This window comes from Aspergillus terreus, genomic scaffold (assembly GCF_000149615.1).
Source record: "Aspergillus terreus NIH2624 scaffold_1 genomic scaffold, whole genome shotgun sequence".
NCBI lineage: Eukaryota > Fungi > Ascomycota > Eurotiomycetes > Eurotiales > Aspergillaceae > Aspergillus > Aspergillus terreus.
Window position 1 is genome coordinate 2053652 of NT_165972.1, and position 22318 is coordinate 2075969.

Below are 22318 nucleotides of genomic sequence, written 5' to 3' on the forward strand. Positions count from 1 at the left end.
GGTTGACCTGGAACTAACGAACGGACTAACTGATGCAAATGAACAGTGGCTGACAATGATTGGTGTGACGGCCCATATGCCATGCAAGATTCATTCGCCCCGTGCATATGACATCTCACGTTGTCGGCGAGGAGGCATTCTTGGCTGGTGGAATTGACATGCGGTGATCAAAAGGAACGTCCTGCCCACCAATGGGTAGCGTTGTTCACCATATGTACCTAGCTAGGTAGATAACTATGTACTGCCCTATGGAAGTGTGACATTCATATGTCATGGCTCCCCTGTCTACCAGGAGGAGCATCCATGCAGTTGCACCTTTTCCAAGGAACGCAGATGTTCTACCTGACGATGATCGTATAGGGATCGGAAAGTCGAACCCGAAATCTCGGCCGGTTCATGCCCTTTATTTGGGTTACCCTGGTTCCATGGTCAACCGTGCCACGAGGCAAATCTGAGGGGCGACCTTCAGCTATAGTACGGGTCCATCTATTAAAGAGCCATGAGCTGACAGGGGGTGGGACTGGATCCATGGGTGCACGCTTGACGGCTGGGACGATGGAGAAGGGGAAAAAAAAATCTCGGCGGAGAGTCTCTGATTACTGTGCCACCAGCCCACGAGATGATCCTCATGGAGCAGACCCAGTCGTTCCAAGCGATCTGGTTGGAGTCGCGCCACGGCCGACGTGCACAGCTGGAAAATGGAGAGCGCAGCAGAGATGGCATCCTTAGCGCGCGTGGATTGACTCGATGCACCAGTGAAAGGCCATGATCTCCCCACATTGGGACGATCGGAAGCCCGGCCATCATTTCATATCCCGACGTGTTGGTTCCGCAGTCGCCGAGACGAGGGCGGCTGTCATTTCCGCAGTGCACGAAAGGCTCTGTCGTTCACGCGAGGAGCGAGTCATCGAGGTGCGTCTCATCCGGATCGACGCGGCTTGTGACACTCGGATAGCATCCATCCATGCATCAAAGCGTCATCCAACCTCACCCATACATGCTAATACATGCCAATCCATGGGGATAGGATCTCGGGACAAGGTTCCTGGATCCTGGGACTGCATGTCAAATGCTCTGATTTGACGGGTTCCGGCTGGTTCGGCAGGTGTCCGTGACCCAGGAAACCGGCTGAAGAAAGAGTTCAAATAATGGCTATAATCTCCGGCGTCATCACTCGAAACGGCATTGTCCATTTTCTACAGACGGTATGAGGGCCGCAGGATGACGGAGAGGCGCGACAAAGGGTTGGTTCAACCACAGGGCCGAATACGATGATCCCAGAGTCTAAGACGATGCCATCCATAGACCAGGCGAACTCTAAGCCGAGTAGCTCCGTCATCGCCGGCACTGATTTGAGTAGCCCTCGTGGCGTGGGTTCTGTCACCCGTTGTGGGTAATTTGTCATGGCCATACTAGACTACTAGTTGGTTAGTGCCCTGTCCTGTCCGGCCTCAATTTTTGACACGCGAAAGGGACCCATATGGGGTTAAAAATAGGCCCCATTCGTCCGATCGATGTCCCCAGTGTCTCCATGGCAGACGCCGACTCCTTCCTCAAGGGGTAGAGTTTGGTATTCTGTGAGGAGTTCGTCGCCCATGTACGGAATATGCAGCTGGGTCAACATATCCCCCCCCCAGCCACACCATCACCGGAATGCAGAATGGCGGTGGCCTCCATCAAGGGGCGCTTTGGCGTCCATGACAGATCGACGCCACCTCGTAGGGACTTGCCGAAATAGTCAAGCTGTGCGGCCGTGGCCAGATCTACCCTAACAGCGAATCGTGCGTTGATCGCGATGAAGATCTTTGTCTTGCACTGTGAGATCCCTGCATCCACCTATAATCCATCTGATATTATAATATTATACAGGTACTCACAAGGAAAGGAAAGGAAAGGAAAGGAAAGTAATCCCGGATAGAACATCCGGAACCAAACTAAATCCCTTGACCCTCCCCCTTCTATCTCCCGTGAGGCTGAGCGGTGGCTTGTGATATCGGACGCGTCTTACTGAGTCAGTGGTTGACGGTAAAGGATGAAACTCCCGGAGCTGAATTTGTCATCGCGCATCTGTCGTGTCACCCAGGACGCGGTGGTTTCCTGGTTCTTGGGTTGCTTTGTCGCCGCTCCCATGGCTGAAACCCTTGGGCGCTCTATGGAACGCCTCTGTCGCGCAGAGCTTAACGGCGCCAGACCGAACAGTTCGGTTCAAAGGATGCCTCCAACTGCGCCACGTCTCGTCTTCGATCTTGGGTCGTCCTTCATCCATTCCCGACGCAACCATGGTTCGTATCTGTCTAGGAGATCCAGTCGAAATTGACATCACCGGGTTCCAGAATGTCTCAGCACGAGAGGAAATTTCCGAGGTTTCCCCCCTGTATTGTCTGTCGGTATTGGCGTGACGGGCTTTCGTTTCAATAGTGCAGCGGTCCCATCAGATAGTGTCAAACCTTCAATGGCCGCAACTAACTACCCTGTGCTAAGTAGGGACCTAGGCACTAGGTGATACTACTAACTGCTAAACTGCCCCCGCTCGCAATGCCTTCTAGAAACACGCAGGGGGCCTCCCATTCTCCAACTGGAGTAAGTCGCCCCTCCGATCCCTCGTCCACCACGAACAGCTGTTCGTCCTCCTGCGCGGCTGATCGACAGCCTGGCGAGTTTTACTGCGTGTCGGGCTCGGACGGCCGTTGTTTGGAATCCCCCCCCCTCTGGCCCCCAGCCCAGTGCGCAGAGTTGCGACTATTGACACCGATCCGCGATCTCGCGTCCCCAAAGCAGTAAAGCATCTGGGATGGTCGTGGGGGCCGCGTGAAGAGCCAGTTTTTGTCCCATGTGGTTTGGTTCGGCAAGACAAGACAATTGTCACGATCGGAGCGAGCGTCGCGAGTTTCTGGGGTGCGCTGCTCCGCTGGTTGGAGAAGCGTTCGAACAATAGTGCGGCATCCATCTCACATCAGGGGCTGGTTATCGCCCCCTTTCAACGTCGCAACCCCCTACATGCGTTGCTCGCTGGGCAACCATGCTTGGCCTCGCACTTGTTGCGTGGTTTGCTGCGGTTGGTTGTTCGTCCGCTGGCAATTGGGCGCAGATATGGGATTCCACCGAGGTACTTACACATCTGAGACTGTATCCCTGGTGCATGTGAATCGCAGTATAATCGTCTAGATGGTATACTGTATACAGGGCCCATGCAGAGGTCGTAGAGACTGCCAAAAAGAGGCAGTGGTGGCTTGATCTGATGCTGTAGCGAATGCCCAATGATGCATGATTCCACGATAGAGAACTTGTTCAGGTACTTGATTCTGGAGCGTAGATCAAGACTGAAGGTCGTGGTTCATGGTAGATACTCGATCTGGTGCTTTTTATAACGAAACACTGTTCTCAACTATGTTCAATTTTCACTACTCTCAAACCGGAGACGATATTGTACTATGTCTAGAACTGCTGATACCACAGAGCTTCGTATGTAGTGTCACTATTCGGAGTGTCTAATTCAATAACCTGAGAGCCAACCGGATAGTCTCTCGATCAATGAAGAAAGCTCCTATACCAATATCGTACTTATAAGTACAAATTCGGATATCGTAGAGTATACTATCTCATCCACCTCAGAGTTACCCCTTGTCTCCGACCTTCCTACTTGGCTGGGCCTCTGAATCTACCCTCCTCGCCAGTCCAGACACACTCTAGAAGGACATGTTCCAGCAAGCAATAGGCATTCCATTACATACTAGAGAACACTGTGAGTAGGAGGACCTAATCAAAGAGCTCTCACACTGCTTTTCGGGCTCTACTGTCTGGACGAAGCCGGACCACTACAGGCTAATCCTCCTAAATCGGCAGGCACAAGGTGGACATCGCATTGGGAGGGAGGCCGGAGAGTTGAAGCTGACTGACAGTCATCATTATCAACATGATCATGGTCGTCATCTCCTTTAGCAGCACTCACGAGACGCGCGGGGCTCCCCAAAAGCGCACGATTCGGCTATAAAGACGGACACGCTTGCTTTACAAAACTTATCCGTCTAGATGAGCGCAGCGTTGTGGCCGTTACATTTGGCCAGGCCAATATGCTTAGAAGCGGGATTGGTTGCAACCGGCTGTATGGCGTGTGGTTTGGAACGAGCGCATGGAGATAGAAAATCAAACGCGTGAGATTAAACCAATGCAACATGTATTGCTACCAGTATCTATGATGCAACCGATATGTAAAGACCTGAATCAACCAGGTCAACAAAAGCAAAAGGCCACCCCGCTAAACACCCAAAAGATCCGAGGAATTCACAATATACATCCGACCATGTAACCATATACAAGAACTGTCCGACAAGATTTAACTTGAGTCCGCGCCACAGGAGTATACATGATTACCAGGTTTCCTAAGCGTCTGTTAGTCTTGGTCTCGGACCGACGAACGGATGCACTTACAGCAATGTATTGTCCAGCTTCCTTCTTGTTTTCCCAGAACAACTTGGCCTCCTCCTCGTTGAGGTTCCCCTTGGCCATGGCCACATCCACCAGAGCTTGTTCGACGCCATCGCCCATGCCCTTGCCGCTGCCACAGACAAAGACACGACCGTCCAGAGCGTTGATCACGAACCAGACCAGATCGGCCTGGTGTCGGACTTCTTCCTGAACGTACTTACTCTCACCACGACGACTCTGCACCACCGTGCGCACCTTTTCCTCTTCCACGCCCCACTCGCCGCGGTAGAGCTCGTCCAGCAGGGAGTCACGCACCCCTTGAAGCACCCAGACCTTGTTGGCGCAGTTGGCAGACTGCAGCCGACGCTGGACGAATCCACGGAAGGGAGCGATGCCAACACCGGCGCCAATAAGAAGCATAGGGCCGTCGGATGCAAAACGCTTGGCCAGAGGATTGGCCATGAGACCCCGGAACATAGGGACATGGAGGTCGAGGGTCTTGGGATCAATGCCCTTTTGCTCCGCGTCAATGAGCTTACGAGCCAACGATTCCAGGTAACCGGAACCCACGCCGGTGCGCCATCCGCCCTTCCAATCCTTGGATTCGGCGACCGAGACGGCCACCTCAACCAAGCGGCGGCAACCGGTGCCCTTCCGGGAGCAGGAGAGGAGCGGGTCTTGGGACAGGGAGTAGAAACGCGGCATCAAGGTGTTCAGGACGGAGAGAAGGTGGTCCAACGGGGGATGCGTTGAGGGGAAGGCGTGCAGGAGCTGGGACACGGTGACGTGGGAGGCCGTGCGGAGATCGCAGAAGGCTCCTTGGCCTTGGGCGGAGGACAGGAAGAGAAGGATCTTCTTCTCGCTGGGTTCACTCGCGTACTCGGCGAGCAGTCGGAAGAGACTCTTGGAGGGTGCGTAACTCTGGATATCGGAGCACCAGCTCAGGAGCTCTCGGCGAGTAGTGATCAGCTCGCGCGCCTGGTCATCTCCCCAGATGGTCGGCCAGCGGCCTTTGGTGGTCCGCACCGAGACCTTCTTGTCGCGAATCGACTTGGGAATGCCGAGCTGGTTGAGGATGTCCTCAACCTCTTCCTCCTTGTTCTTGGGGCACACGCCGATGGCCCCACCCACGACAAAGTCGACCATGCCGCTCTCGGCCGGGTAGTCGGTCACATCAATATCAAAGTGATATGTGCGCTTCTCCGCACCAGGCTTGGTGAGCTCACGTGCATGATGCAGAGGCGCACGATACACATGGTATGGCGGATGGGGCTGCACGAACGGCGGCGGGTGGTCGGCCGGACCCAGCTCCATATCCACGGCCGAGGCCGGAATGCTCGAGAAGGACACGGTCTTCTCCGGGAGCTCCTCCACACCGGTGAGCTCGCTTTCCAAAGTGAGGAGTTCTACATTCAGGTTGAGGTCGTTGTAGGCCTTGTTATCCGGAGGCGTGACGACGTTGACGCCGGTGACGGGGAACTTGCCCAGAGGCTGACTCTTGCAGCAACCACCGCCACAGCAGAGCGGCTGGATCTTTTGCGTACCGGCACTGCCCACCGACTCCAATACCCGTCTCATGTCATCGGAGTTCTGCGAGATGAGCACCGTGGATGCTCGACGTCTGTGGGCCGCTCCATTGTCTGCCTCGGAAGGCTTCCGGGAAACGTTGTCGACATCGGATTGGGGCTCCGTCAGTTCCGTGGACGGAGTCTCTGAACCAACGGTGGTCTCGGTATCGTGTGATGAGGGAGAGGAAGTGCTAAAGGTGGTGTCGGTCACGGACAAGGAGCGTACACCACGGGGTTCCTCGGGCACGGGATTGTCTGGGTGCGAGGTGGACGACACGGGAATGGCTCTGTCGGCGGGTGCGACGGAGGTCGAGGACCAGGAGTTTGTGCTCATGGGCCTCGACGGTGGTGAATGTACTGCGTGGACTGTTTGAGATATAGTCAGCGGGCGTGTTGGAGCTGGGAATTGGGAGGAGCTTACCCATTGTGACTGTGTATATAGGAGAAAGAAGATGTAAAAGGGAGGAAGACGGTTGAAAGAGGATCGCTCGCCAGGAGGGAGATGCGAGGATCAATGGACGTAGGGTAGGGGAATGGAAGAGGGTAAAAAGTCGACCCGTAATGGTGGATAAGAGTATCACAGACAGAGCGTCAATGAGACAAGGACAGGCAGAAGAGAAGAGGAGAGAAGAGACGTCGGATGATTGATTCGCCTGGGCAATCCGACACCGGAATGGCGGTTCCGTGGTGGGTTGTGGGCGAAGCTGAATTGAAGGAGGTAAGAATGGGGGGAGAAATGCGAGCGACTGGGGTCCGGATGAGGGATGAGGGATGAAATAATTCTCATCAGATAAAAAGCGGAGTGGAGGGAAAAGGGAAGAACCGGGAGGGCAAACGCACAACTGACCGAATTTCGCCACCCTTATTACGTCTGTGTACCGTATTGTCGGGTGCTTGCTGTTTACCTGGGTAGGTGCTTGGAGAGAGAAAAGGGATAGACGAAGAGAAAAGAAAAGAAAAGAGTAGAGTCAAGGGAGATTCGTCATCTTAATTCTCATCACTAAAATAAGAATCTCTATCGTATTATTACTATCGCGATGGCATTATAGGATGACGGCCGATCTCCGTGGAGAAGGCCCGGCTGGTCAGCACCTAGTTAGATCTGCAGCTAACGGAGGGTCTGAATGTTTGCTTTTGCGGTGGTTATCTTGGATCTGAGTAAGACACATCATCTTTACTCCGGAGTATCATCCTATCATGGTGATATGATATCTTGATGTGTCTGTTGGGATGGACACTCCGAGGAGTTGATGTACCGGTTGGTAATACCGAGGGTTCCGAATCTAATCTGATCCGCTTGCAGCCAGACCGAGAAATCATGGTGTAATTCGAGGTGGCCTCGGTTAAGCCCCATCATATGCCAGCTGTCCTTAGGTTGTGGACACATCGATAATTTACGGAGTAGTGAATCCCTGTCATTCTAGAATTATTCTATTGCCTGTAGGATACTGATACTGAACATACTTCGGACTCCGTATTCCTCCTATTTTGATGACTGTCGAATGCGGCATGCAGCAGCCGGATCAGATAACTTACTTTGGGACGGAATCCCTGCCACTCCGAATCAGCCCACCATGACACCGCCTGTCTCGGATAGACGGATCCAGCCCGTGTTAAAGGGGTATGTATCACGGTGTTCTGCTTCTCCTGATCAAGTCATACCAAGATCATTCTCGTGGGTCGTAATTGGTTTCGTAATAATAATAATAGGTATGTCCAAGGAGAATGCATTCCACTTGGTTCCGGGCGGGGATCCGATGTCGGCGATTGGATCATATCAATCAGATACCGAATGAGGATCAGATATCCCCCAGCGGCTGCAGGGACTAACTGCACCATCCTTTCCCTCCGCAGTAATCCGACCCATTGTCTGCCCAACGGGACGGTCAACTGGTACGCCCTAATTGAATAATAAAACATCGATGTCTCCACTGTTTCGTCTTCCGCACCTTCTGGAATCACTCCGTACGGAGTACAGGAACCCCCAACAGGGTTATCTGATCACGCTCCGATGGGTTGGAACTAGGTAATTCCTAGGCAAGGGGGATACTAGAAGCTCTCCACCATACTCCGTCCTCCGTCCTCCGTCCTACGTATCTACCTCTAGCTAGGGACTGACCTATTCATAGCACGATCATTGACTAGTTCATACTCCGTATGTATAAATCAGCACTTACCCCTATCTACTCAACTAGCCTACAGAGTAGATCACGGGAACAGCAAGACTGGAAATCCTATCCCTATGAAATGCTAGATTTCCCTAATCCTTTTCTCACAATAACAACAAAAGCCCACAAACTCCAGGTACGCCTACAAGTACACAAGCCTAACCAATCCGCATAGCCGCCTCCGCCAAAGCCACCCCCTTGAGCTCCTGCGTCTGAATCACACTGATCAGATAATTCTCCCCATACTGCCCCGTCGCATGCACCACCACATTCTCCCCATACCCGCAGTCCGTCGCGTCCGCCGCGGCCTCGTCATACGCCGCGTAGCTGTCCTTGCCCACCTTGTCCTCCTCCGACAGCAGCACCGTCTCCGCGTGCTGCCGCGCCTCGCGGTAATTCTCAAACGTCCCCTGCACGCTCAACTCCCGCACCTCGCTCGTCGCTTCCGGTCCGCTGCCGTACTCCACGATCGTCTGGATCACATAGTACAGCGGTGCCGACACCCGCCCGTCCTCGCAGTCGGTCTGCAGCTGCCGCTCGTTCGGCGTCGTGTCGATGCGCACCCGGAACTGCGTCCCGTCCTGCGCCACCGCGTACACCGCCAGCCCCTGCCGCTCCGGCAGGTTCTCCGCCTCAAACACCTCCTTCTTCGTCTCGTACTCGGCGAAGAACTCCCGCTCGTAGCCTGCGTCGTAGAGGCAGGTGTGTGCGGCCGCCTTGGCGGCTAGCAGCGACACGTAGGTGCCTGGGATGCGCACCTTTTCGATCACATTGTTCGGGTCCTTGCTGATGTGCGAGGTTGACAGGATGACATGATAGAGGTTCTCGGGGATGGGGGCGGCCATTTTGTGTTCTTGTTTATGTTGAGTGGCACTAGATGATTTTGGTCGTGAGGTTGACTGAAATTATCTCCATGGAGCTGTCTATTTAAAAGGAGCCGTGTGCTGCGGAGTTACCATCTATGATATCAGAGAAGACATACAGAGGCGGTTCCAGACCAGTGTGTCAACCCATTCCGGCCAGTCTCAAATCATCTGGTCCAGGTGGTCTGATGTGTTGTGAGAGGCCGGAAGCTGGACCCTTTGTACCACGGACGGTGACCGTATTATTGGGCACCTGACCAACTTATATCATCACACTCCAAATCCGGTGCTGGTGCTGTCTACGACGCATACGATCATAATCGACCAACGACACAAATTCATTTGTATACAATGCCACCACGATCAATCATCTAGAGCATCTTTCCCCAATATCTCCATCGTCTCTGTCACCGCAGGATACTGCGACACCCGATTATACCACTTCCCCAAAGCCGGGAACTGGTCGATATCAACACCGGCCTCTTTGCTGCCCGCAATATACGGGATATGCACGATGTCCGCAATAGTGCTAACAGCATAAGCGCTCCAAATTAAATTCAAGACCAAGGTAGCCACTCACAACCGTTCATCCACCAGATACGGCGTCTGGGTCTTCTGCAGGTGCTTCTCCAGAACCATATACAGCTGCAGCGTCTCGTTCGTAAACCGCGAGATCCCGTACGGCACACGCTCCGGCGCGCGGAGGGCAAAATGCACCGCTTCGTCGTGGTTCGGCCCCAGCCGCGACGTTAGGAAAAACAGCCAGTTGCTGACTTCGAGATCGCCCGACGATCCTTTCGGATACGACAGGGTGTGGGCGCTGTCGTACCGGTCGATCAGATACTGCACGATCGCCCCGGACTCTTGGAGGCTGAACTGGTGGCCGTCGCCGTTGTGCGTGTCGGTCAGGATGGGGAGGTGGCCGTGGATGTCGACGAAGCGGAATGCGTCGTCGCGGATTTCTTCGGTGTGGTTGACGACCTCGAGAGCGTATTTCAACCTGGTCGATTGGCGTGAGATTTGCCTTGGGCTGCGATTGGGACGTACCCTAGCTGTTTGAGGAGGATGAGGATCTCCATTCCATTTCTGGATCCTCGCTTGACGTAGAGGTTGATTTGGTCTTTATTCATCTTAGTCAAATGCTGGAAACGTCGTGTTAGTCGATTAGTAGGCTTGGTAGCGGGTATCTACGATCTACAATCTATCGTACACTCTTGCATCTTAAACATTCAAAGTCACTTTGATATACTGACGATGCAAATACGTCGGGGCGGGCAGCCGTTGGTTGGTATGTGCCGCCACCGCAGAACCATACATCGGTTGGATGATGTATGAACCAACCAAATCTATATCAGAACCACGGAACCAGCATCTCTTTTACTGATTCAATGCAACCGGTCCCATATTCCGTTGATCAAGGTCACACCACTTCAAAAGCAACCTGTCAAATGACACGCTACCGGTACTCCTCCTCGTGCGAGCATTGGTCAACCTGCCATGTCAGCCTGAGGCTCGTCCAACCCTGCAGTGAACACCTACCACCTCGATGTTGTTTCCGAGCGGGTCTAGAACAAATGCTGCGTAGTAGCTCTCGTTATACGCGGAGCGGATCCCAGGAGCTCCATTGCACACCCCGTCGGCCGCGACCGCGGCGTTATGGAACTCATTGACGGCAGCATGATCTGTCCATGATCGGAAAGCATCAGCGACGAGGATTCGAACACTCTGTCTGAGCTCGTTAGACGTACCGGGCGCTCTCAGAGCAATATGCGCTTTTGGTGCAGAGGTGTCCTCACACTCTGTTATCCAGAGCTCGATACCTTCGTGGCCTAGTCCGACTGCTCCTGGGCGACGCATAATTTCGCGGTAGTGCAATGGCCTCAGGGCCTTATTGTACCAGTCAGCTATGGTTCCGAGCTGACCTTTGGGGACAAATATAGCAACATGGTCGATCATCTTCAGGCTGGTGAAGTAAGTCGCTGTGTAGAATAATTCTCCGATGTATACCTTCTGTTCGGTCGCAGATGTGGCCGTGCGAATTATATCCTAGGAGAACCGGAACATCATGCGTTGGTTGCCTGACTTTTCTTCCTTTCTAGTCATTATTACGTCAGGCGCTTATTACTACACTACAACTACTTTATGGCGGGGTTTGTATATTTCGAGAAATGCAGTGGCGCCACAGTGCTATTTTGTCTGTGTCTACTGATGTCAAGCCATCAATCGCTTTGTGTGAGCGAGGAAACCTGTACTATATACACGGTCGTGCAGCCCTTACTTACGGATAAAAACACGACCGTCTTAAGAATGTTCCGTCAGCCATTTGCACCTCCTCGTGATGTATACGATAGCGATTCTACTATTCTCTAGTTACACAGAGCCGTAAGCTGACACTTGTTTCTAACGTGCCAGCACATTCCTTGTAGGCCCTGTAAACTCATATTATTCTAGAGCATCGTATATAAATGGGCGGCTCATTTCTCTCCTCCCTTGAATCACGCATCTGAGCAACAACTCATCATCAATTGAAAGTCCTGGTTATAGCGAGAAAAATGCAATTCACGTTGTACGCCGTCCTGTCTCTCACCATGGCACCCCTAGTGTATTCCACTCCATCAGAAATGAAGCCCAGGGTGGAGAGGTGCCAGCGAGTCTGCTATCCTGAGAGACCGGACTGCGCACCTGGATGGGTAAGTTGAGCCCCAATCTCTCGGTTGGCCTAGACTAATTGATCTGCAGTATCCAAGACAAGATGGTGTAAGCCATATCCCTTGCATTCTAGTGTCTTTGGATTTGTTCTTGCTAAGAGATTCCAGGCTTGCTGGACATGCTGTCAACAGATATAGACATTGACTATGTTGACAGTCCAAGAAGACGCTGCAATAACTATCAATAGGTCATTTGGCATGGGAATGTTATCGAAAATCTCTCTCTGATTATGCGTAGCCTTATCATAGCTACACCCGCATGAATACCATCGAGCATATATCTTGAAGACTTCGAAGTACCGAATAACTCCCGGGTAGTTTTATATTGAGCCACCAAGCGGCACAAGAAACCAAAAGAACCGATATGACGAAAGTCACCGGCTTGCCTATAATAATGAATCACACTATGAGCGATCAAGCCTACGCCCTAGGATACGTCTTCCGTCGCTTGTCGAAACATCAACATGCAACTTACACCATCTTTCGTTCTCCTGAGCCTCATGAGCTCACATGTCTATGCCTCCCCAGCGAGCAGCGAGGTGGCGCAGATGCCCTGCTACCGTGTCTGTTGGCGCAATAGACCGTCCTGCCCCCGCCGTTGGGTAAGCTATGTCCTACTCTGATGTATAGACCGCGGCTGACTAGGGTTAGTTTCCATATAGATATGGCGTAAGTCTCATGCGCATCACTTCATTTATTAGCTTTGGCTGAAAGTGTAGAATTGCTGGACATGTTGCACGCGCGGTAGGAGCTCTGACGAAGGGCTCGACTCTCTTGACTGAATGTTACTGCGTAGCGGGTGTGGGTAGTTGAATGTCGTTGATGGGTTGTAGTGCCACAGCTTTCAATATGATGAACTAGTTTACCACAATTAGTTGTTCTGTCCTTTCTATAGGATCTGTGTCAACGTAAAAAGCTTGCCAAAGAAACCGCCTTCCTAGTAACTATCTTCTATCCACTACCTTCAAGAGGTATAATTATTCAGAAGTCAACCTGACGACGTGGAGGTTATATTTACCTGCGTTGAGAGTGCTCCGAGCTACATTGAAGCTAATCATATGTTCTGGCCTGCGAATAATTTACAGCATAATACAAACTTAACACCATCACTTGCGACCTCACGATCCTACCCTTCTCTCTTCACCAAAGCCACCGGCGCGATGAATTGGTGCCGTCCCCGCAGCCAGTAATAAACCGAGGCAAACGTGATGACACCGCCGTACATGACGACGCTCCAGTTCATCGTCTGCTTGTTGACTTTGCTGGTGAGGGGGAAGAACGCAAAGACAAAAATGGGAAACAGGAATGCCAGCGCTGCGATGTTGATAGCCATGCCAAAGCACCCCAGAGACCACCGTCGCGGGGGTAGCGGCTCCCCTCGTATGCGTTTGAGAAGAACACAGCCGATGGAAAGAATGTATGCAGACATCAACGACGTGATTGTCAGGGAGATGATGGCCGTCAGGGCTACTTGGGAGCCGATGTTGATCAGTGAGAGCAGTATGGTCACGGCGAGCGAAACCATGACGGAGTTTAAAGGTATGTTCCATCCAGGAGTCACCTAGTGATATTAGCTTTCATAGATACATCACCACATAGTCCAGTAACAGCGGCTTACGTAGGCAAAGAAGGAAGAGAACGGAAGGCCCCGGTCTCTGGCAAAGGACCAAATCTGCCGGGAGGCGGTTGCTACCTCCGTGATGGTGCTGGCGGTCAGGGTCACTACTAGAATCGCAGTCATGGTGTTGGCTGCTGCATAGTTCTGGGTGACGTTGTAGAAGACCTGGATGAAGGGGTAGCCCGTTGGAGTGCTGAGAATGTCATTGACATCGCCGAGCGTAAAGCATATCGTGATGATCATGATGAACCCGAGGACACCGTTCACACCGACGGCAGCCATGATGGCCATCGGAAGGGTCTCGGATGCATCTTTGATCTCTTCGGCTTATTCAAGTCAGCATTCTCGCAGTGAGTACCAAGGCAACATCACTCACACATATGCACAGAGCAATCGTATCCGATCATCGAGGTGATGGTTGTCGACAGTCCGACCAGAGTCGCAACACCATCGCTATTCCATCCACCTCCGTTGTAGAATTCGGTAAACACAGCCTTGGCATTATTCCTAGGCGAAAGCACCCACAGAGGAATGATGATCGCAAACAGTCCAACTACATGCAAGATGAGGATCAGAGCTTCCACCATGGGCAGATTCTTCGCCAGAAAGGTGTTGAACAGAATGGAGAAGGTCGTGATTGCGATGACAAGGAGGGTCCCATGCCATCTCTGAAACTCATACGATGGATCATTGAGCACGATGAGACCTTGAATGATAGTCCCGACGAGAAACGCAATTGACACGATGGCGCATTGCCATCCCATTGCGCAGAGCCAACCTGGCATGGTCAGTGGGCGTATTCGACAGAGTGCATCAATCATACCAGTAATATAGCTCAGGAATCTCTGGCAGCTACGCGGCGCAAATTCCGACACCCAGTGATACTGTCCCCCGGACGTTGGAGCCCTTTGCATCGTTAGCACAATAGAGGACGCCGCTTCGGGGAACTTGCATGGAAGCCATTTCAGCAATGCTGGCAAACACAAGAGTAAACCCGGCCGACACGATGATGAATCCCCAGATCAATCCAGCAGTGCCACCATCAGTCAAACCGGAGCTCAGCAGTCTGTCTTGTCAGTCAAATCGTGAACCCGTGCCACATGGGCATCAAACACGTACGTCAAAATGACCTCCCACGTGGCAATCAGCGTGCATCCAAACCCGAGAATCGAGACAAACCGGAAATTTCTCTGCACGATTAGAATGAGACTGTCTCGCGATGGGAGCGACGAACCCTCAGCACTTGCACGCGTCCTAGAACGCTCATGTCACGCTGGTCCGCCACCGTCCCCATGTATTTCGGAGCGACAAGCCCTTTCCGGCCACAGCCCGCCATGGCATTGTCATCGACCCATACCTGGGCCTCTGTTTTGCCGGTGAGCTGCCCGTCGTGCGATGCCATGATCAGCCGTGAGAAGAGCCTTATCTGAACGGACAATCAGACAGGCACATAACAAATGACCACGACCCCGCCCATGAGACATACACGAAATCATAAATCATCGAAGTACCTGCCTAGGCAGAAATGATGGACGCTGAAAAGAAGCAAAAATGCAGCAGACCTCCTGCAAGGTGAGACTGTTAATAAACCGTCTGCGGTGAAGAACCACCACGGCGCAAGAAGCAACGGCTCCAGCGGGAAAACCGCCTTTGAAAGGAAAAGCACGGCCAGCACCATCCCTGCATGGGGTAACTATGCCAAAGTGCAACGTACGCCGTGGGATGACGATGACAATGATTGTCGGTGACTTGCTTTTTGGTGGAGTTAATTCTGGGCCTCCCCCGAGCGCCTTGCATGACACCGTCTTCCACACCACAAAGGAGAATCCATCGCCCATTCAAGGGGGACTGGAATGTTGCCTGGTGCAATGTGCTGTGAAGAGCATCATCATCATCATCCATTATCATCCATCCCCGGGAGTCCGCGGACGAGACTGGAGAGAATCAGCGGCAAAGTCAAACTTCCCACGCATTGTTTGCCAATGGGGCCATCATTATTGCTCTTGTGTCACCCTCCGTCCCAAGCAGATTGGATCTGCAGCGCTGTCGGTCAGACGCCCAGGATGACCACCGGCCGCCCACGCAGGCTCAAAATTCAGATCGATGATCGATCACGAGCTGGCGGTGTCGGTTGCCATGCCATGTGCGAGATCCGTCGTCGCCCTTCCCCTTGGAGATGGATCGGCCCTTGCTGGAGTATGTTGTACGTACGAGAGAATGAGCACGAGCATACCGCGCACTTGCGCCCCCTCGCGTCACCACCGAGTACAACCTCCCACATGGGATGCATTCTGCCCATGCGCTTTAGGCTCGAACGGGGCAGGGAACTGACGTCCATCGCAGCTCTCGCGCCGTGCTGATTGGCGTCGTCGATCATCCTGCCTGCAGTCGATCCCTGGAGAGCACAATGCTGTCAGCCATGATAATCCCCTCCAAGGGTGTCACGCTCGCATGTTTCATGCCTGCCTGTGAACTCTCGAGGTCACCTCCGACTAGTCTCGAATAAGAAGCCCAGCACTGTTCCCAAAACAACCGGAGGGGGAAAAAAAGTAAGCCTCTCAGTCAACCCGCGTTCTGACTACAGACCATGGAGGCCCCCGGGTGAGATAAAACTGCACCGTCGGCGCTGATGCGATAGACACGTATTTATCCTCTGTTGCATCCCTTCGGTCGAGTCGTCCTGGGGCGGTCATGAACGGCTCTCATGTACCCCCGGGGTATTCGCCGCCGTTCCAGGTGGTCGACGACAAGCACCACGGCGCCTGGATTATCATCACCGCCGCCTTGGGGCTGGTCATTTCGCTGGTCAGCTTCCTGATCCGGCTGTACGTGCGTCTCGTCCTGAACCCGCCCTTTGCGGTCGACGACTTTGTCCTGTTGGGAGCGACGGTGCGAACCCCCATCCGCCCAGCATCACCCAGTTACTGACGCCGCGCAGATCGTCGCAATCATACAATCATCCTTAATCTTCGGCGCCGTGTCGCTCGGCTTCGGCACCTCCATCACCTTGGTAGACCACGCGCTCCTAGACAAGATCCAAACGGTACGAGCAACCCCTAGAAGCCGCAACGACCTACCCTTCTGACTGATCAGCTCGTCACCGTCAGCGACCTCCTCTACATCATCACCGTCTACGTCTCCAAGTGCTGCGTCGTGGGCATCCACCTGCGCCTCACGCCGCAGAAATGGCACAACCGCGCCTCGTGGGCCACGCTGGTCCTCTGCACCGCGTGGGCCCTCACGGCCGTCTGCATGGTCGCCATCAACTGCGAGTTCAACCGGCCCTGGACAGCCGAGGGCGTGCAATGCAGCAACTTCGTACGTCTCCCTCACCCCTCTCCCCGCAGCTATATCCCACCATCTAACCTATCCGACGTATACGCGCAGCTCGTACGATGGGAGTTCATCGTCTCCATGGACATCATGACCGAACTCATCCTCTTCGGGCTCGCCGTCGTCCTCCTCGCCGGCCTCTTCATGCCGCTCAAGAAGAAACTCACCATCGGCTTCGCCTTCTTCTGCCGACTCCCGTACGTAGCATCGACCCGCACCCCCGCAGACGATACTAACAGGCCAGTCTCATCCTCTTCTCCATCTTCAACGTCTACACCCTCAATAAAAACTATTACGAAACAGACCCCACGCTCTCGGCCGTCGGCCCGACGATCTGGTCGCAGGTCGAGCTCAACTACGCCCTCGTCACCTGCAGCGTCTTCGTGCTGCGCCCCTTCATGGCCGCCGTCAGCACCAACTACGGCACGGCGGGCGACTCAAACCTCGAGAGTACGCGCGCCTCGCGCACGCCCAAGGACGGGAGCAATGCGAAGACCGGGTCTGGGTCTGGATCCGGGACGGGGACGCCCGCGACGGCGACGGTGGCGGAGCAGGAGGAGAAGCGGATGTGGAGTGCCCTGCGCGCGGAGAAGCGCCTCAAGACGCATGCGCGGCTGCGCAGTGAGGAGTCTGCGCCGGGGGGTGCTGCGACCCGGCCGGGACGGGCGCAGGACGATGCGATCGAGCTTGTGGAGCGAGGCGGGTCGCGCAGTGCTGGGAGTGATGGCAGTCAGAAGATGTTTATCCGGAAGGATGTACAGTATTCGGTTGAGTATAAGCGGAAGAAGTCGGAAGGGGACGTTCCGAGTGAGACGGAATACTGGGACCGCTATCTGGATCAGCGGCCCTGAGTTTTGCGTCGTGTCCGGATGGTTATGCACTGTACAGCGGACAGCCTTGGATACAAGGTAGTGTATTATACTATATATGAAATCTAGAGAATCTAGAGCGGATACCCCTGGTTCCGCGCCCTAATTCAGTATCCAAATTGGAACCACCGTAACGATGTGCAACTCCAGGCGCCAGAAAAACGACCACACATCCCATCTAAGCTGTCGGGCGCTTGAATGGGTGAGCCTCGGTATTCCTATATCAACCGTTAGTATCTCAACATCAAGGGTGTCAAACGCGATCGACGTACAATACGTATTCATCCAAGCTCACGAGATCGGGCTCCGAGAAGGTGAGGTAGAAATACTTCAGAGTCTCCGCCAACCAGAAGCTCTCCATATAGTCCAGCTGAGGGGACTTGGGGTTCCGGACGTCGTCAATAGCCGCGTGTCCATACTCGGATCGAGTGATCTTCTCGATGTTGCTGAACATACGCCACGCAGCGTCCTGCAACTCCTTATCGCCTGTGATGCGATACATGATAAAGACGGACTCGATAGCCTCGGGCCTAGGCAATATTAGCCAATTATTCGCAAAAGATACTCGGCCTGCCATACCTCAATTTGTACTGCGCATCAGTAATCTGGGTAACACCAGGCGGAAGCCCCCGTCGCTTGATGAATTCTTTGGCCTCGGAATAAGGATCCTCCTCCTGTGCTGCCTTGGCCGACCGCTTGAGGATGTCCTTGTACCACTGCTCCTCGTCCCACTCGCAGTTGTCCAGGTCCTTGCATGGGCTGACATACATGATCTCTGGCATGATCCCCGTGGGCATAATGTCGTATGCCCAGATGCAACCATCGGTGAGTTTCCGCGCAATAGACAACTCATCAGGGCGGTCGAACACCTTGGCCCCGATGCCGACTGTGCCTCCCAGGAAGCACTTCAAGTGTTCTACCTGAGGCTCTAGGGTCTCTCTGCTGTAGGTGAACTGGGCGCGCATGTTTCCTGCAAAGTACACGTCCTTTTTATCCTTTGTCATTGCGCGGAACAGCAGCCGCTTCTTGATCGGGTCCATTGCAGCATCGTACATCTTACGGTACTGCTTCGTTTGCGCTCCCAGTAACATGTGTTCCTTCGGAAGGTACTCGTATGTCGAATCGGCCATGCCACCAACCGAGAAGCGCGGATCCGGAAAAGTCATATCTTCGGCGTTGACCATCAAAGGCCATAACCCCGGCATTCTAGTTTTCTTCTGGGACTCCTCAAGAAGATCGGTGATTCTCTGGACGGCATCGAAGTACTTCGGGTCACCGGTCAATTGTGTCATTCGGGTAAACTCCAAATTGAGAGATCCCAGTTCGGCTAGGATCGTGTTCTTGCTGGGATGGATGTTGAGGCCTTCTGCGGATCTACAAACCCATTAGCACGGAGACTCAGGGCTTCCTAAGCGGAGGCGGGAGCGAACCTAGTCCAGTCCCATCGAGACTGGGGCATTCTGTTGTCCGTGTCGAACGAAGCATATATCATATCCGCAATTTCCGTCGCCTTCTTCAGCAGGATAGGGTATGTGCCATTGGTCAGATCATAAGCACCAAGGAATCCTCCCAGGTAGCGGATAGTCGTCTCGAAGATATTGATTTGGGTGGCGTGGGTCGTCGAGAAATCAATGTGTTCAATGGCTTCCAACGCCTCCTCAAACTCGTCCATCAACCCCATGATAACAAGTGAATCGAGAGAGTCGACCAACGTAGCGGCCCAGCCAGCAAATGATTCGCGGGTTCCTCCACTGAGAGGTGAAAGCTCATCATGCATCCAAGCATGATTTCTATAACCCTGCCACGCATGTTTAAAGGCCGCCTTGACGGCCTCTTGTCGCTTCACCCTTGTCCTTCGTGTCCACCATGATTCTGCGGGAAATTCGCTCTGAATGCGAGGAATGGGGGACGGAGAGCCGCTCGGGAGAGGAATGTATTTGGAGACGGGGTGTTTCTCGGAGTGTTTAATGAAGTGAAGGCGGCCATCGCCAGCCTGATCTTTGGTGTTGTAGAATTCTGTGAGGTCTGCGACGTCTTCCAGCGACGTTTGTCCCGCACCGGGCGGTAGACTTGCGAAAAGAAAGTACGTCAGACAAATTAGGATGACAGTTGGGATGGCATAGCTCTTGCGCACGCAAAGCATGGTTGGCGTGAAGAAGGAGAGATCGTGTGATGTAGGGTTGATAAGCCCCAGAGTGAGGGGACAGAGCTCCAAAAGCTCCAAAGCTTAAGCTGACGAAAGAGAAAAGTTGAAAGAATGACAATTCAGCATGCTCGTAACGAAATTGGAGGTTGGTTGAGCGCTCGAATGCTAGAAGGAAAGATCATAAAGAATTGAGGAGTCTCACATTGCAGGTCGCGGTGACAACCCGCAGCAAGGGGCAATCAAGGCCAGAACAGCACCCCATGCTTGTGGAGAGACAGCATCAATGCGCCCCGGTGATCGCCGAATGACGAGTCGATTCCGTCACGTTGATTGGCAGTAAGCATGGTGAGAGATTCTTGGGAATGTCCCATCAACGGGCTGGCCGTCAAATGAAACCTGCCCGGTAATGATTGGCATGCCGATGATGGAGAAAAGGGCGAGATTCGCGTGGTGTGCGGTTCAGACCGTCGAACAAGGCAGCCGATTATTGGTGGTGTATAGAATGGACCAGTGCATTGCGTAATCGGGTGGTCCCTCGGGACCCTGAGCGCCTGGAGATCGAGGAGAGGTAAGTTTAGTCTGGGCTCTGGTGGGTATTTCCCTTACTATTCTTAACCTGACGCCGGGGCCTAACTGGCTCTAGAGGTTAAGGGGCTTCGGACTGGTCTCAGCCTCTTTCATCGCTCCTTGGCACAACGGCAAGTATATGAGTCGGGAAGGGTCCGTATGTCGGGCAGGGTATCCAGCGGTCCTTGTACTCTGGAGGACGCAAATGAACAGAAAGAGCAATTGAAATATATTTGGGAAGAAGTGAGATGGAAGTAAAATGAAGCAGCGTTGGGGGGATTGGGTGGAAGAATATGTGTTGGTGAGTCGCAATAAGAGTGTGGGGATGAGTAATCAGGGACTGGTTAGTTTGCAATGTTTGCATCACAACCTCAGCTTCCCAGTTTGGCAATCAAAGAATGCGCCATCATCGATATCATATTGTATAGGCTATTTGTATACTCCTCTTTGACTATTCGAACCAATTCAGGATCTGTAAAGTACTTGATAGACGGTAATTGTTACTCCTTGCCCATTGAATTCTACCCACAGGTCACTAACCACCTCCAGATCCAACACTACTCATATACCAACCTACTCAACCCATCTCATAGTCAATATCAATCTTCTAAGAAAACCGACTCCATTCATTCCAGACTATATTTCATCTTGACTATCAGCAGCGTCACTTTCCAACAACAGCACAATGCCTATCACAGGGTACATCCCTCCCCCACCCATACCACCTCATACTGACCACCCCAGCGTCTTCTTCATCCCCTCCAACCCCAACGCCTCTACAGCTCTGTCCACAGTAACAGAGCGCCTCCACTCCAGGCTATCCGATGAGCCCACGCCCATCGGCCGCTGGGCCCTAGAACACAAGCTGATGCGCGACACGCCCTCATGTCTACCCGCATCCGCATCGCAACGGCCCACGCAGCCGCGATACATGCAATTCCTCTCTCTAACCTATTACCCCAACCACGGCTTCATCTACACCTCCCAGCCCGACCAAACGACAGCCCACCACCAGCATCAACAGCATCCAGGCGCAGTGACCACCCCAGCACAACCCACACCAACCCCATCCCAGCAGCAACCACCCTCCCCCGCAATGGTCATGACGACCGTCCCGCTCCCCTCCTGCAGCACGCTCTTCCAGCACTTCGTCTACGCCTGCCAGCCCTTCTGGTGCCATCGGCACACGGTGACCGTGCCCAGCGGGATGGTCTACGACGTGGGCGATTTCCGCGTGCGCGTCGGCGACGTGCGTCAGACGGCCCCGACAGCGCGGGTCCGCGGCACCGTCGTCGAGGTGGAATGGCGCGGTCCGACGCTTGCGGCCGCCATCGCTGCGCAGTTTCTCCACCGACAGCATGCGGGCAATGCGCCCGAGTCTGGTGAAGGTGCTGACGCTGATGATGATTCCGGGATCGACGTCATGTTCTTGCCCGAGGGGATTGCAGAGGCGGATGTCGATGCGGAGTATGCGGCGGTCGCGGCGTTGATTCGGGAGTTCTGGGGTCGTTTGGGGATTGAAGGGGCGCGAGAGGCGATTCTCGTGCCGGATGTTGGGAAGGAGGTTAAGGCGCAGCTACGACGGTTGCAGGTGCAGGGGAAGCAGTCTCTCGGAGTTACTGGTGCGACGGAGCCTCAGCCTGAGGAGGACCCTGATCCAGACGCGGGCGTAGATGTGGCAAGGCAGTTTATGGAGATCTTCCGATTCAATCGGTAGGGGACGGGTTTGCATCTGCATTTAACGGTATAGGATTGGGCGCATGGACATAGCAATGAAGTCTGGTGAAAGACATTGAATTGATTTCATCATCGACGGCCAAGCATTCTACCTGGAATCAATGGACGAGGGCTAGACACATTGAGAAGCGCGAAGGAAGAATGAGGAATACGAGCAATGGGACCAAGAAAGCAAAGGGTGAATGAGAACCCAAATGCGGAGCGATGTTCCGAGCAGAAAGATACGGGACGCGTCGACTCACTCGGTCCACGTTTATGGCTCGGCTCTCCTCTGCCGACATGAAGAAACAAACCAAAACACAAACGTCGGAACAGG

The 22318-nt window shown here is 53.5% G+C and overlaps 7 protein-coding genes across 7 annotated transcripts; 2 read left to right on the forward strand and 5 right to left on the reverse strand.

The window, feature by feature from the left end:
• Positions 1 to 4367: 4367 nt before the first annotated feature.
• Positions 4368 to 6418, reverse strand: ATEG_00729 (FAD binding domain protein; the record flags this gene model as incomplete). The annotated part of the gene is made up of 3 exons (XM_001210815.1): positions 4368 to 4379; positions 4429 to 6359; positions 6415 to 6418. 3 exons carry the CDS (start codon positions 6416 to 6418, stop codon positions 4368 to 4370), a joined length of 1947 nt encoding a protein of 648 aa, XP_001210815.1.
• Positions 6419 to 8319: 1901 nt separating this feature from the next.
• Positions 8320 to 9006, reverse strand: ATEG_00730 (uncharacterized protein; the record flags this gene model as incomplete). Its single annotated transcript, XM_001210816.1, has 1 exon — positions 8320 to 9006. One exon carries the CDS (start codon positions 9004 to 9006, stop codon positions 8320 to 8322), a length of 687 nt encoding a protein of 228 aa, XP_001210816.1.
• A 594-nt stretch (positions 9007 to 9600) lies between these two features.
• On the reverse strand, positions 9601 to 10881 carry ATEG_00731 (uncharacterized protein; the record flags this gene model as incomplete). The annotated part of the gene is made up of 5 exons (XM_001210817.1): positions 9601 to 10024; positions 10072 to 10166; positions 10278 to 10370; positions 10564 to 10706; positions 10773 to 10881. 5 exons carry the CDS (start codon positions 10879 to 10881, stop codon positions 9601 to 9603), a joined length of 864 nt encoding a protein of 287 aa, XP_001210817.1.
• Positions 10882 to 12858: 1977 nt separating this feature from the next.
• On the reverse strand, positions 12859 to 14752 carry ATEG_00732 (putative GABA permease; the record flags this gene model as incomplete). Its single annotated transcript, XM_001210818.1, has 7 exons — positions 12859 to 13293; positions 13351 to 13676; positions 13727 to 14128; positions 14174 to 14256; positions 14333 to 14416; positions 14470 to 14540; positions 14585 to 14752. 7 exons carry the CDS (start codon positions 14750 to 14752, stop codon positions 12859 to 12861), a joined length of 1569 nt encoding a protein of 522 aa, XP_001210818.1.
• Positions 14753 to 15937: 1185 nt separating this feature from the next.
• On the forward strand, positions 15938 to 17534 carry ATEG_00733 (uncharacterized protein; the record flags this gene model as incomplete). The annotated part of the gene is made up of 6 exons (XM_001210819.1): positions 15938 to 15951; positions 15989 to 16175; positions 16289 to 16393; positions 16444 to 16668; positions 16738 to 16880; positions 16928 to 17534. The coding sequence occupies 6 exons, from the start codon at positions 15938 to 15940 to the stop codon at positions 17532 to 17534; spliced, it is 1281 nt and encodes a 426-aa protein (XP_001210819.1).
• Positions 17535 to 17805: 271 nt separating this feature from the next.
• On the reverse strand, positions 17806 to 19695 carry ATEG_00734 (glycoside hydrolase family 47 protein; the record flags this gene model as incomplete). The annotated part of the gene is made up of 3 exons (XM_001210820.1): positions 17806 to 18082; positions 18132 to 18926; positions 18983 to 19695. 3 exons carry the CDS (start codon positions 19693 to 19695, stop codon positions 17806 to 17808), a joined length of 1785 nt encoding a protein of 594 aa, XP_001210820.1.
• Positions 19696 to 20950: 1255 nt separating this feature from the next.
• Positions 20951 to 21982, forward strand: ATEG_00735 (uncharacterized protein; the record flags this gene model as incomplete). Its single annotated transcript, XM_001210821.1, has 1 exon — positions 20951 to 21982. The coding sequence occupies one exon, from the start codon at positions 20951 to 20953 to the stop codon at positions 21980 to 21982; it is 1032 nt and encodes a 343-aa protein (XP_001210821.1).
• Between the last annotated feature and the right edge of the window lie 336 nt (positions 21983 to 22318).